Source organism: Pygoscelis adeliae, unplaced genomic scaffold (assembly GCF_000699105.1).
Source record: "Pygoscelis adeliae isolate BGI_AS28 unplaced genomic scaffold, ASM69910v1 Scaffold354, whole genome shotgun sequence".
NCBI lineage: Eukaryota > Metazoa > Chordata > Aves > Sphenisciformes > Spheniscidae > Pygoscelis > Pygoscelis adeliae.
Window position 1 is genome coordinate 930,401 of NW_008824618.1, and position 15,253 is coordinate 945,653.

Genomic DNA, 15,253 nt, shown 5'->3' on the forward strand with positions numbered 1-15,253 from the left:
GGGCGCCCGCCGGGAGAGCCGTGAAGGGGGCGGACGAAGGGCCCTGCCTGGTAGCCGGACCCCCCCCGCCGGTCCTGCTGGTGGAGCGCGGAATGGCGTCGCTGGCGCAGCCCTCCGATAACACGTTTCTACGAAGGAACAAAGAAGCTCAAATACCAGGGCAGGAAAAAAACGCTTACTAATACTTAATATTTTCCATACAAAATGGGGTTTATTCTGACCTGGCCTAAGTTCAGGCGAGAGGCGTTACGTGCCCTGAAAGGCGGCGCAGGAGAGGCCTCACGTCCTGCTGCACAACGTGAACGTCGAGGCCCGTGGCTGCTGCCCGGCTGCCAAGCGCTGGCTGGGCCTGGGGAAAGCTGGGAGCCTGGAGCGAGGACCTGCAGCACCTCCAGAGCAGAGCCTCCAGTCCGGCGGTGAAACCGAACAGCGCAGTTCTCAGTAAAACAGCGTTCTCCAAACCTTCGCGCGTAACACGGATGGCAGTTCAGCTCTTGAAATCTGTTGAACAGATGTCAGCTGCTCTCTTCAAGCTACTTAAAAAAATAGCTCATTGCCAGATCCCAGTTTGAAGGTTCACGGAGGTCTCCTTAACTGGTTGAAGACATCACCAAAGCTCAAGAACCCAGATGCAGACCAACGGCACCGATGGCTAAATGTCTGCAAGCCCTTTATTGCTGTGGTGGGTTTAAATACACTTGGCCAAAGAAAAGAGCACAGATCTATGCCTAAACTGGTACCATCGCTCTAGTAAAACAGTAGTAGAAAAACGTATACAATAATAATATCGCAACTACCGTGGCATTATTTCCAGTCGGGAATTACTTCCTTCAAAAAATTGTGAGTTTTGAGAAAACGCAATAATTTCCTATGGAATTACAAAAACAAAAAAAAATAATGGAGCTTGCTCAGAGTAAAACATATTAAGATGAACCTACATTCAATTTGCATGGGTTTGAAACTAGGCTCAATTTACAGTTAGAAAAGAATGCTTTTACTTTAAAACTTTGTTAAAATTTAACAAAAAAACCCTGAGTCTATTAACACAGCAATTTCTTCACATAAATAGAGCCAGTAGAGGTTTCTCTTGTGGGTTTTTTTGGGTTTTTTTAAATGTTTCCCTAACAGTGGCACTAGCTGTTACAATACAGTACATAAGCTGTATTTTAAAATATAGTACATCGGTAACATTTTAGAGAGTATTTTTAGGAGGGATAACAGATATGAGGATAAACAGTCCTTTATCCTCTGCTATGCCGTACTGTGGCACAGAGGACAGAAGTTGTAATTGCTTGCTTCTTTGGCTTTCATGCAATGCTTACATACACTGCACATCCAGAATCGATACTCCAGGATAGGGTCTCCTGTTGCAACACATACAGGAAGTTTCCCATCTCCACTATTTAAAAAAAAAAAAAAAGAAAAAGTAAATAAAGCTGAAAGAATAAAAACATGGTTTTAAAATAGCAACGAAGACTTGTTTTGTAGAAATTTGCAAAACAGCATAAATACCTGATTGTGTGCCTACAGCTAATTACAAAACTTGTGATGCTTATCTGTAAAATACTGCTTCTCTATTCAGATGTGCACCACTTTTTGATTAGAAGTTACTAAATCATGTAACACTTCACTGTTAACATAGCCAAGTATGTAAATCTTCACACAACAGAATGCGCATCCCCAGAACCATACAGTCAACAAATCAGGACCAGCAGATCGAAAAGATTAAGTGAAAAGAAGCAGTGAAGGCCATATAAAGGTAAGGTCCAATTAGACACCTGCACTACTATTACATATATTCCTCTGAAGAGTCAATATGAAAGCCACTAGTGAGATTCAGTACATCTGCACAGTAAAATCAAACAAGACAGGTTAAAATCCTATTCATGAAAAAGAAAGTTGATTCACAATCAAATCAATTTCCATACTCACAAATGCCATGCTGTTAGCAGGAAACATATGTCAAAGACACCATCGTGAGTACAGCCACTCCAAGGACTTGCCCCTTAAGCGTGCCCTTCATATTCTAATTCTTTCACTTGACATATTCATCTTCTCACACCATGTAGATTTAGGTAATTCACAAAACACTGGAGACTTACTGGTTAATGATGGTTAAACATTCACTTGTTGGCGTCTGCATGACGCCACAATGGTGATGCAAACAGTAACGTTATTACTTTAATGGCACGTGACACCTTATCAAAGGTCCTAGAGCTCCTGTGCTCTGTCCACATGCATTTCAAATTAAGATGAAGCTGTATCTTTATGCCCAGTTCCTCGAATACAGTCAGTGTCTATTCTCCCAAATAAAAAAGTGTTGTATGACCCTTTCTGCAAACTTGCTAACACCTGCCTCATTCTTGCCCAGTGTTTGGTTTAAGCAGCAAAGCACCTAATTAACTTGGTCACACAAAACCTGCTAAAACCCAAAATACAGACAATAGCAGAAAAAAATGGTAGTAGTATTACAGTCTTGTATAAATATAAACCCACCTCTCAAGAACGTCATCCAGATCAGATTTTTTATTGTACTTCGGACAATGTCTCGTGAATATCTCTAGAGCAAGGTCTTCATACTGTTGCCTCTGCTCTGGCCTAAGAGTTTCCAAGGATTCTAGTTTAACAAAGGCTTTTGAACAAATATCAAATGCTCTATTTGCACATGCACAGAGTGCTAAGAGGGAATAGATTTCAACTGCAGGGATAATGTCTTCATAATCTCGCAAATGAAGAGCTAAGAAATGGAAAAAAAAATCCGATGAAATTACATGTCTTCTGAGAAGTGCAAGCATCTATATGAAATATTTGCTACTAGTAGACAGTATTAATCTTACAAATTGGACATAATGAACCAAAGTCTTTTCGTTGACATGACTGTGAAACACGCATGGTTCAACACCTTTTAAATATAAATGAAAATAAGGGGATTTGACGGGGAAATTAAAAGTGTCTTTTTGAGACTTTTTTTTTTTTAAACATGTTAGAAGTATTTGAAATGGACCTTCATTACTTGGATGAAGTATAGGGCACTATTCGCTTCTCTAACTCCCACAAATTTTTTATGAAGCTCTACAGGGAGGTCTGATGTGAATTCAGGCTTGCCTTATAATTTAAAGAAAGAAACAAAACAGTCAACATCTACAGAGATTGTCCAATTTAACCAGGTAATATTTGGTAAGTTAGATTTGCATTGTGTCCAAGAAAATACTTTCCAGGTATCTTGACTACAGCCATATTCAATTCGTTATATGGTTTTGTTTTAAATTCCATGGATCTAGCAAGAATAGAAAAATGTGCCAACTATAAATGAAATTATGTGCTGTGCAGGTCTGTAAAATTAGAACAGTTTCTTTACAGGGTTAAAAATGAAGTCCTACCTGTTTTAAGTGCTGCATCTACATAACCTTTATAGAGCTGTCTTTGTGCAAGTATGAAAAAATGGTAAGCCTCAGCTCCTCGCCAAGCATTGTCTGCAAAGCGATTAGTTGAAGAAAGAACATCATCTTCTAGCAAACCAGCCAAAGCTGAAGCAGTCTGAAAACAAAGCAGTATCACAAGTAATTTTTATACAAAACAGATATAGCAGGAAATGGGGATATATGAAAAGAACTTTTCTGTACTTGGTGATTACACCACTGTCTGTGTTAACTAGGGAAGATATAAATACACAGACCTAAAGTGAACATTGTTAGGTATTTTATACAGTGCATAGGCAGAACATATGGTGCAGATTTTCAAAGATAAATATCATATACATGTGTACAAATATATGCTGTGCACATCTGCAGCCTGGTTCATAGTTTGGATTAATACTGCATTTCAACACCAGATCTCTTAAAACTTTGTTTAAACTATTTCATTTGTGCATATGAAGATGAAAGCATGAGCAGAAAAAAAAAAATTCTTCCATTTGCTTTCTCCATATCTGGAGCCGTCTCCCTGCTAAATTACAGCCAACATAGCTTAATCTAATCACAGATCTCTCTTTGGGATTGATACTTACTCCTAAATGACAGGAAAGTGAGAGTCTTGCAGGAAAAAAAAAATATCTGGAGTTTCTTAGTATGATTTTCATTGTTATAGTGAAAACATTAAGAAAAACACATTAAACTTAGGAAGAAAAACATCTATTAATACATATGATTTAAATGTTTTAAAATAATACTTTCAACAATATGTTTTCATGGAAGACTTGCTTTAAGGAAAGCTTTGTTCTTAGCAGGAAAAAACGTTATTAAAAAAAGACATAATAGCCTCACATGAAGATAGCTTGCTTTATTCTGACTAGGTAGCACATACCAGAATTCAGAAAGAAAAAACAAAAAAAGACACTCTACCTCTGAACTTTTTCCTTTAACTTTTCCCCGTTGTGCATTTTGCATTTGTTCATGGCACTGTTCTATAAGTAAGGCTGATAATACGTAAAGCTTTTTAACTCGCAAAGGCTTCGTCCTTTTCTTTGCCTCTTCATCTGCAATCTTAAAAAACAAAATGAAGAAATTTAATATAGATTTAAAAAAAAAAAAAATCTTAGAAGAGTCGCTTCATTCTCTTGGACAATTGCATGCTTGTACAAACCTAGGAAATCATGCCAAAAAATGATGCTGCATTTGAAATATAATTTACACTGCAAACAGAACTATAAATGAAAATGTCAAAGTGAAGAATGCACATTATTCTATATTTATTTAGCTAACAAATATATAAAGCCAGATTCTCAGGAAGGATAAATCAGTGTAACCATGTATGAGTCTATTGACTTAATATAAAAATAAACTAAAAAATAGCGATTTTTAAACACTGAAGTTTAAGAAATACAGAGCTTTCAATAAGGTCTGGTGGTTTTCCCAGAAAAGAAGAATGGCTTTTGAAAGTGTGTGTGTGTGTGTATATATAAAACTATAAATATTTGCTGTAAAAATTACATATCACTTACAGACTTTATAAGCTATGTACAAAAATCTCTGCAGCCAAACCAAATCTAAGCAACATCTTTATCTTAAAAGCACACCACAGCAGTTTCTAATTGAAGGTACCAATTGAAGAAATACCAAAATTTAACTTTAGTTAATGACATCGCTATTTTTAAAAATAAAGGAGATAAAATGATGTGGACATTGCACCCAGGCCGGTCTGCTATACTCCTTTACTAGGCAATGCAGGGCAACAGGACCTTTTCTGAGGTGCAGTTCATCTCATTCTGAAGTGAAAGTCCCAAAATAAATCTGATGGCTTGTGTCCTGAAAGTCTCCTCTCCACTGGCTACAGAGGACATCCAGGATAACTATTTCAGATAGAGATACCTGAACTTAGGAGTTGGATTCAACTTTGCAGTATCCTGTATAATGACATCTGCTTATTGCCTGGATATTGTTAACAGTAAAATAACCCCAAGAAAATAAAAGTAGCATGGAAATAAAACCCAGTTATTTGACATAAAAATAAAACCTGCAATACCTTGAACATGAGCTTAGCAGCTTCAAAGAAATAATTGGCTTTACGATAGAGTTCTATAGCATCAAGGATTTTATTCTTTTCCAGTAAATGACTTGCATATCTGGCTAACAAGGATCCAATCTCTTTCATATTGTGATTTTTAGCCAGCTCCACAGCTTTATTCCACTAGAAACGAAAGCAGACAATTATCAACCTCATTTTTTCAAATACATTCTCAGAACAAACTGGTTATCCATGAATAGTTTGCAACACTTGTGTGCAATACTTCATCACCATTTAGAACCAGGCTACTATAAAATTAAAGTAAAAAGCAAGAGAATACAAATGCTAACATCATTGCCAATCATGTGATACAGCAGGCCTGTGAAACAAATGCTGGACCTCCGTCCAAAACCACATAGAAAGCAGTTGCTTCTGCTTTGGTAAAAGCTTTACAAAATCACTTCATTGCTGCTCATAGCTGGACACGTGGATTTCAACACTTCCGATATTACTAAAACCCAGACTCTGAAAAGCATGTCTAAAAGAAGACTTCAGCCCATAACCTTAAGGCACAAACAATAACACTTTACTTATCCTTCTATACATCTCATTTTGTCTGTGAATTTTCCTGATCTTCAACAGTTTGGCTACTGTGTTTGCTCCAGATCAAAAGTTTGGCGGGACTGAGAAACTTAGCTGAAATCTCATACCTAATAGCCCTTCAGATCCATAAACTAGGAAATTGTTCACATAAAACCAGCACTAGCCAGTCCTGCCATTCCCATACATCAAGTTCCTCATAGCCATCCCCAATTTCTCTCGTATTTGTGTTGACACAAACATTTGCACAGGTAAATCATACTGGGGAACAGCTCTAGCTGTAAACATACAGATCATTTTTCAGATCCCTTCTTTTCCAGCTACATCCTAATGCAGCCACAAATACATTTGCATCTGTACAAGGAAGGAGGGGGATGTGGAAAATGAGCAGCCAGAAGCTTTCCAGTCTTCCTCCCATTCCATCAGGAGCCAGCACAGCCTGGCTCTACAAAGGCCACAAATGTCTGTGTGCTGAGCATGCTTAACACGCACACACATGCAGAAGTAGCACTGCTGCACGTAGCTTTGTCCCTGCAATGGTGTAATCCCAATTTCAGATAACTGGCTTAAGCACTGAAGTATGACTTTTCCAGAAATCATGACGAATCATCAGACACTTAACAAGGACTCATATTTAACTGGGCATTAGGATAGAAATCTCGCTGTTAAATTGGTATCGGTAAAGCAGATTATCTACTGCTGTTTTACCTGGTTGAGATGTACACAGGTATCTACCGCATCCTTTGGTCGATTACATTTCAGAAAGGCCGACACAGCTTGTTCACACATCCCCACTCTTACAAACATATAAGCTATATCCTGCAAAAAGCATCAGCACCGTGTTAAATTCACTTCCAGATTTTTAGTACGTTGCGTAGCAACTGCAATACTATTGTATTCTCGTTTAATTTAATTCCAAGAAGTCGGGGGAAAGGGGTGGTTTGCTTCATGGTTTCTGTGAAGACAAGACGCACTGTTGTAAATCTTTAGAACAGCGTGCTACTTTCACACACTGCTTCTAAATTTAAAAAAAAAAAAAAGCTATTTAAAAAATTTTCTTTCAAATCACATCATACCGGAAGGACTGTGTTTTTCTTATTCAGAGTACTTCACAAAACTTCGCTATTAGAGCTTAAAAAGAAAGTGCTTTGTCTTGCTTTGTTCAAACAACTGAAAATGGAGTTAAATGAGCATGTTTTGCATTTTTCAAGAATTTTGGATTAATCAATCATATGATAGTTTTAAATTAGCTATTACTTAGTATGTTATTTCAGGCTATACCACCTACTTTCCCTCCTTTCAGCAGAGTATCTTCAATTTTCATTGTACATTAGCATTCCCATCAGAGCTATGGGGCGGTGTGCTCCCCCTGCCCTGCGTAAGCAATGACCACCAGTGGGGGTCGTTGTGGCTGCATCCAGGTTATGCGGGACTTTGGGGATGGATGGCAACACAGTAGCCAAGGGCTGCCTGGAGCAGTGACTCAAACGACTTGCTGATATGCAAATATGACTATAAGTCAATCATCTTACTCTATGAATAGTGGACAGCCCAGGGCCCGTTGAGCTCTCCTGCACAGCGGTGGGCTGCACGGCGGGATCTCCCCTTGAGTAGGGACGCTCTCAAGGTTACTCCTTGAGGTTGAGAGACTCCTTGCCGCAACAGATCCTCGGTAAGTGACTAATAGCATGCTAAACTTTGAAATCTTAGCTAAGTGATATAAAGGATTGATTGCACATATATAATCCCTTAGACATAAACCGTTGACCAAGTCCGGGACTAGGATTGGATCCAGCTGGACCTAGACTCCTCTCTGAGAAGGAGTTTAGAAAGCAAGGGGGTCCTTTCTGAACCTCATGACTCAATGGGAGGGTCTCCCTGACAGTTCTGTCTGACCCTGTCTTCTATGCAGTAAATAATCAAGCGTACCTTGCCATCGAATCTTGTTAAACCACTGCTGCATTTACCATTGAACTTTATTAACTCACTGTTTCATATCAATGAAGTGTATTGTTGCTTCTCTCTTACGAGTGAAGTACAATCTCACATGGTAGCTTGTTGCGGATGGAGTAAGAAGTTAAACCAGGGATAAGCAACCAGGAAGAATTTGGGGAAAAAAAACCCCAGTGTAGACTAGGTGATAAAATGAAAGCGAAAATAAGTGTCCAGCCATGAGGAGTGACTTCTCAGTGAAGCATAGCTATTTTAGAGAGAAATGCCACAATTTGGGGAGGGAAGCAGTGAATTATGACTTAGTCATGTGGCCATAAAGTGTGATGAATAATCAGGTCTTTCTGGGGAACCTGGATAATAAGGGCAAGGAAGAATGATGGAGTATGAAAACAACAGTAATCAACAACAGTGGAGATCAATACCAAAGTAACATCATTAGGCTTAAGTGAGTAGGTCTTATACTGCATTCTTTCTCCCTTTCTTTCTTAACCCTTCCAAGATGGGAAATTTTAAATAAATAGTTGAGCATAAGGCAATGAAAAACAAAGGTGCTTTTTGCTTACAGGGAGCAATTTATTATTCTCCGGAAGCGAGTTAGCTAGATTCTCCAGTCCTTGGTAGTCCTCTAGCATGTAGTAACATTCAGCTAAACGTTCCTGGTTTCGTCCTTGTACATAGTACTGTACAGCATTTAACCTAATAAGAAAAAAAGAAATGTGGTGGCTTCTGATATATAAACACTCATTGTGTTTATATGTGCTTAGTTTATGTACTTTTGTTTACGTACTTTTGCATTTGTAAATTTAAAATGACATTATTTTAAACAGGTAACTTTGCTTGAGAGAGCTTTTGTACCTAGAATATCACTGTTTTTCTAAAATGCACTAAAAGTTTTAGTTTTCAGAGATCATTATATTGAAGTAGTAGCAAGATTGATTCTCTGACTAGCATAAGGTTATGAAGTCAAGGAATCTTAAAACTGTATTCCCACATCTGCACAGATCACGGCTGACAATGGACAGCAACTTACAACTAAACTTTGAGAAAAGGGCTTTACTGTTGTGCCTCCATTTTTTAAAACACAAGCACTAAGATCTCCAAGACCATTCTCCAAAGTTACCTAAAGCATCTAAAAATCAACTTGCAAAATCTAATCACAAGTTTTCAACTGCTTTGGGACCCAAGTTCTTTGCGATAATACAGTTTGGGTAATTGCAATACATAGCGGAGCTGTGGAACTCCATGAGACAAGAGTGTTCTGGATGCTAAAAGTTTACATAGGCTTAGAAGGCAATAAGAAAAGTTCATGAAAGAAAATTTTTCTTCAAGTTATTAACTAGGAAGATGTCAGTTCTGGCTCAGTAAGTACCTGACTGCAAAATGTGTTCTGGAGAAATACCATTACATGCGTGCACTGTTCTTAAAATCTTCCTTGGGTGCCCAGTTTGGAGACGGATCCAGATCACAGAGAACTCTGGACCTTTTCAAATATTTGTGGGTTTAAGCACTCTAGAAAGTTTGTGGTTACTTTTGAAATTCACTGATGTTTAATAATTCTCTCCTACTTTTTTTTTTTTTAACTGATTTTCTTTTTCTTTAATACTTTCTATATCCAGCCTAGTACAACTGTATAGGTATTTCTCCCCCGCCACTGCCTTTGAAGCAAACAGTCTTCTGGCAAAACTGAGATTTTTATCACTTCATTCTTTAGATAGTTGATCAACAGCTCTTTGTTTAAAGGTACATGCAGCGATGGAACCATAAAGATATGAGCTAAATCACATCATTCCAAAATTATTGCATGTATTGCATCCTGACTTTCCTGACATCTGTCTCTCATAAATTATGTCTTGTCATGAGTTTTATCATTTCCTTTGTAATTTCCTTCTTATTAGGTCCTCTACAGAACATACCATTTCTGACGGTCTGCAAAATAATCTCCAATAGCATTGTGTGCTTGTTCAAGAAGGGCATCATCTGAATCACCCGAGCCAGTTTTCAATAGCTGCAATACTCGAAACCAATCTCCCAGTTTTATCCGTAGTCCAATGGCAAGATCTCTAACATAAACAGAAGATAGCAGGAAAAAGTCAAAGACAATAAAACAGCTAACAAAAACCTTGAGAAAAGCATCCAAAAGTATTTTCATGTTCATAACCTACATTGCAGGTATCACAATGATCCCAGATCTCTTGTTTACAATTTAAATGGTATTCCGTAAAAGCAAATACTCAGAGAGCTCACAGGTTATACCATATGTACACACTTCCCTATTACCCATACTCTGTTGTGAGGAGTTAAATGAGCAGCTGGCAAGACAGTTAGTCGGCTGATGCTACTTCAGGTTTCCTCTTATTCTGTATAGCATTCTTTGTCTTTCACTGCTGACCACTACAATAGATGGCAGCAGCTGCAAAAGGCTAAAAGCAGAAGGCAGATGAGGGGAAAGGCCAAGGAGCAAGGAATACGAATAATGGAGGCTAAAGCTGAGATATAATAAAATGGCTTTCAGAGACTTCTCTTTCAGATTCAAGAAGACTTTGGATGAAGGAGAAAGGATTCGGAAGTAGTCTCTCCTTTTATTATTCATGCATACATATGACCCACCGTGTGTCTGTCTGGCATGTTTTTTCCACCATATAGAGTAATTCTATATTACTTCATATAGAAGTAATTCTGCAGGTGCATAGAAAATAAACGGGAGAGATCTGTACATTTCATTTAAAAATGCCCTAAACCTACAAGCGAGTTAAGGAAGGCAATAGCAAGTCAATGCAGTCAACTAAATAAGAGCATCTATCTAAAAAATTTAAAATTGTATTTGAAAAATAGATTTATTTCAGCCTGATTTATGGTAGGTCGTCATCAAGATTTTTCTAGTGGTGAGGAGACACATAAAGTCAATACAGAATTCCCATATTCTTGTAGCTGGAGAAGATGCTCTACTGTTGAAGAAACCAGTAAAAAAAACAACTACATCTCTGACTTCTACAATCCTATAACGGCCAGATTTTTCTTCAGCCATGTGGAAAGGAATATGCCATATCTAAAAATTGGTGTTGCAGTGCGACTGAAGTGCTTATGAGGCAGTCCACCTCTCCAAACCAGCATAATTCCATTGGCTAATTAATATGTGCAAGAAAGTTTTCCATTACCAGGCTCTAACATGTATCTCTCCCCAGCTCCTGCCTCCCCCCCCCCGTCCTTACTAGAGAAGAGGAAGGTTTCTCATTCTTACAGCATGAAAGAAGAAATAATTTTTTCTCCATCATTCCCTACTTTTTTTCATGGCTCCATTAATCAAAGCTTAAAAATTTCACATGTGCACAAGTGATTCATGCTTCTCCATCTTTGACCACCACCTACAGGCTACATTGTACAACTGCTGCTTTTTCAGTAAAGACAGTGCTCTAGCTAATTACTTAGTGTTAATTTATATTTCCCAGTACTATTGTAATTTTGCTTTGTTTGTTTTCATTCCCGAGCAAAAATTCCATTGATTGGTCCACAATTTCATCCAGAGTCCTTTCTGTCTCTCCAGAGATTACAGTTCATTAAAAACTCTGTTGTTTGTATATGTAATTGGAAAGAATGTGTTCTTGGCTACTAGCTAAGAGCAACAGTACATAAATTAAACATTAGTTAAGACTGTTTGTTTGTATTTTTGGAATCCCAGTTGAAATACCGACAAAATACTTGCGAAAAAACATCTATGAAGCACAGCACTACCTAGAGCAGCTGAGGTTTGCAGTTTGGAATGCGCTGATTTACATATAAAATTGGTTATCTATGGATACAACAAAATTCTCTCCATCTGATCCTTTTCTGTCTTTCCAGAAACTGGTAAAGAGTTTTCAGTGTTAAAACAGCCAGGTCTTATTAAGGCAAGCTTTTTTTTTTCCCCCCAGACTCTTTTTCTTTATTTGCTGCTGAGATGACTACATGCCATTACCTTCTGTCCATATCCAGATACATTCTTTCAGCTTCTTCAAATCTGCTAAAATAGGCTGCCACTTCTGCTTGCTTCATTGACTCGCTCTGCAGGTTGCCTAGACGCTTCACAAATTTAATACCTTGATAATCTTTGCAACGTACAAAAGCTTGTTCAGCAGTCTGCAGATCCAGCTTCTGAAGAGCAGCTTCAGCCAGGAGACGCCTGTGTGAAAAACAAATGTAATAGATGGAAAAGCAGCTGTAAAGTAAATTAAATGAGGAACCATTTAACTAGTCATTATTTAAAGAAGACATTCAAGTTACTGCAATTGTATTGTTTACTAACTAATCTTAATTCAGTTGTATATTGATCCCCAGTACATTCTGTGATTTGTCCAGTACTTGCTCAGGTAAAGATGTTTAAATAATTGCTAATATTCTTTTGTTCAGCTGTTCAAATGGACACTGGCTTGGGAGGAATGGGCAGGGTTTGAGTATTGCAATTGTCTTATGTGAAATGTGTTGCTGGTCTCAATGCAGTTCCATTTAGATATTTTTATCTATGCATATATCATAACTTCAAGCCTTGATGGCAGCCTCAATCCGAAGGCCTCCAACTAAATTGGCCATGAAGAATAAGTTATCCTTCTAATCCATCTGAATGTTCCCTGTCCAGTTAGGACAGCAGTCTGGAAAAGCAGAGCAGTTAAGGAAACCTTGGACTGGTACTGCCCCATTGGTTAGTTCTGCAAATAGAGAATTTCCACCTTCAGGCCAACTTACGTCCATCAGGTGCTTGAATGAGCTCTAGAATTTTCTGCAAAAATAAGGCTACGTAAACTTAGACTGGCTGATTGACATTGTAAAACAAAGTCAGTGCAGTAGGGCACTGACAAAACCAATAATATTATTCCTGTATTCAGTGACCTAAGCCATGCTTAGGCAGTATCAACTCAGTATTTTTGAATCAATTTGAGAAGGTTACTATCACTTCAACTCAAGTGCTCATCACTGACATCAATGAAACCAAGAGAAAAACAGTATGGCAAATTTAATTGATCTGCAACACACATCATCATGTTTATTGCGTTCTAGCAGTAAGGGCACTGTCCCATTCTGATCTAGAATGCATTTGCTTTATATCCAGCACTTCTAATCCATCTCTTCTGTATAAATATGTGACATATCATGTGTTTCTTTGCATAACAAAGATTAAGTTCATGGAAATTTTGGAGCAAGGTGAACAGCATTTGACATATATTTTGTGATTTTATGATACAAAACTTTTACCACGGCAGACTTTCAAAACTAATAGTCATTTTATATTCAATAAATAGATGGTACTAGCAAAAAGCATGAACGACTTCAAAACTCAAAAAATCTTCAGCTAGTTCGAGACGTTAGTAAAAATGAAGACTCGCAAAACAAACATTTTACCCTACATACTCAAACTAATAAAATTACAGTACTATTAAAGAAACTTTCAACATGTAGCTATCAAATCCTGTTTTTCAGAATGTACGTTCTGGAGAAGAAAGCACAACTGGATAGCAAGGAGTGTTTTTTGGGACAAACTTTTAAAGCAAGTTGTCTTGGCCAGTCTTTCAGCAATTCTAAATTCCCCTCCGAATTGTCAGAATTAACAGAGAACTCTCAACCCCCCTCGATGCAAGCCAAACATCCAATACTGCAAGAAATCAGTTAGCTTCAAAACAGAGCCAAAATTACTAAAGAAAGGTACAGATAGAGAAACAATGTCCAGAGAGTTAAAGAGAATTGGCATCATTCAACAAGTAACTTGTCAATGAAATTTTAGTTTCTGCTGTTGACTTTTCATTAAATTATCTACTGATGCATTTACTCTTCCAGCCCTCACGACACAGGATATTAAACAGATTTCCAGAACTCCTGTTTTCACAGGTTTACCCTTACATGTTTGCTGTGCAGGCTTTTCAAGTTTAGTTTAATAGCTGAGTCCATGTTTAGTGTAAACACGCCAGCATCTCCTTTTCTCAGATTACTTCTGAGAGGCTGCATCATAACATGATTAACGTACCCACCCCTTCTCACTTCTGTCCTTTATGGCCTGTCCAAAATGTTCCAAGGTTAGTCAACTGCTCTTACCTTGTTATCATTCTAATGTGTTCCCTTTACTGGGTTTTAAGCTCTTTGTCATCAAGGTTCACTATAAAATATATAAACAAATAAATACCCTCTCAACTTATGACCAACTTGAATTTTAACTTAACCAACTTAAAGTTAGCTTTCTGCCAGCTTTTTTGTTTCCTTTAGATTCACCCCTGAAAGCAGGGAGCACTGCATTTTGGGGCTTATACAGCATAAAGCAAAAAGGTGTCCTGAGCCAGTACCTTATACCCACTACCGTGACACACTGTCCTGGTTTCAGCTGGAATAGAGTTCATTTCCTTCCTAGTAGCTGGTACAGTGCTGTGTTTTGGATTTAGGATGAGAATAATGTTGATAACACACCAATGTTTCAGTTGTTGCTAAGTACTGATTACACTAGTCAAGGACTTTTCAGCTCCCCATGCTCTACCGACTGAGAAGGCTGGAGGTGCACAAGAAGCTGGGAGGGGGCACAGCCAGGACAGCTGACCCCAACTGGCCAAAGGGACATTCCATGCCATGGGACGTCATGCTCAGTACATAAACTGGGGGGAATCAGTCGGGGGCAGTGACCACTGCTCAGGGACCAGCTGGGTGTTGAACGGTTGCATCACTTATTTTTCCTGGGTTTTGTTCCCCTCTTTGTCTCTCGTTGTTTTCCTTTACATTACAAATAATTATTATTTTAATTATTAAACTGTTCTTATCTCAACCCTTGAGTTTTCTTTCTTTTGCTATTCCAATTCTCTCCCCAGTCCCAGCAGGGCAGGGCGGGGGGTGAGGGTGAGCAAGCGGCTGTGTGTTGCTCAGTTGCCAGCTGGGGTTAAACCACGACACACACAGAGCATGCCTTCCGTTCTAGGTACTACAACATACATAAAATCACAGAGTTCCAATTTAACAACAGCCCACTTTTTTGGGTTCAAGAACTAGGAGCCTGGGGAAGCACTGGCCCCAAGTTCTTTTTTAAGATGGCTGCTGGGGAGTCTTGAACACTTGCTCAGCATCTCCTGAAACACGAATTCTCAAATGCCCCGGAACAAAAACCTCACTTTCTTGCATTCTGGGAAATCATAACACCACACAGCTTGAAACTGCCCAAACATGCCAACTGCAAAAGAGGTGGGGAGCCAGGCAAGCAGGAGACTACAAGACTCTCTTTGGGCCCTCCCTCAATGCTGCAATACTCCTTTGGAGA

At 38.5% G+C, this 15,253-nt stretch overlaps 1 protein-coding gene across 1 annotated transcript in view; it reads right to left on the bottom strand.

The window, feature by feature from the left end:
* Positions 1-1,069: 1,069 nt before the first annotated feature.
* The window catches only part of WDR35 (WD repeat domain 35), a 49,172-nt gene continuing 34,988 nt past the window's right edge, over positions 1,070-15,253 (bottom strand). Inside the window, exons 20-28 of the mRNA XM_009322377.1 lie at positions 11,948-12,151; positions 9,909-10,055; positions 8,559-8,691; positions 6,751-6,861; positions 5,461-5,625; positions 4,341-4,481; positions 3,381-3,537; positions 2,497-2,737; positions 1,070-1,399 (exon numbers count right to left, since the gene is read on the bottom strand). Coding sequence (XP_009320652.1) covers positions 1,252-1,399; positions 2,497-2,737; positions 3,381-3,537; positions 4,341-4,481; positions 5,461-5,625; positions 6,751-6,861; positions 8,559-8,691; positions 9,909-10,055; positions 11,948-12,151 — 1,447 coding nt within the window. The 3' untranslated portion in view covers positions 1,070-1,251. The remainder of the gene's footprint in view (positions 1,400-2,496; positions 2,738-3,380; positions 3,538-4,340; positions 4,482-5,460; positions 5,626-6,750; positions 6,862-8,558; positions 8,692-9,908; positions 10,056-11,947; positions 12,152-15,253) is intronic.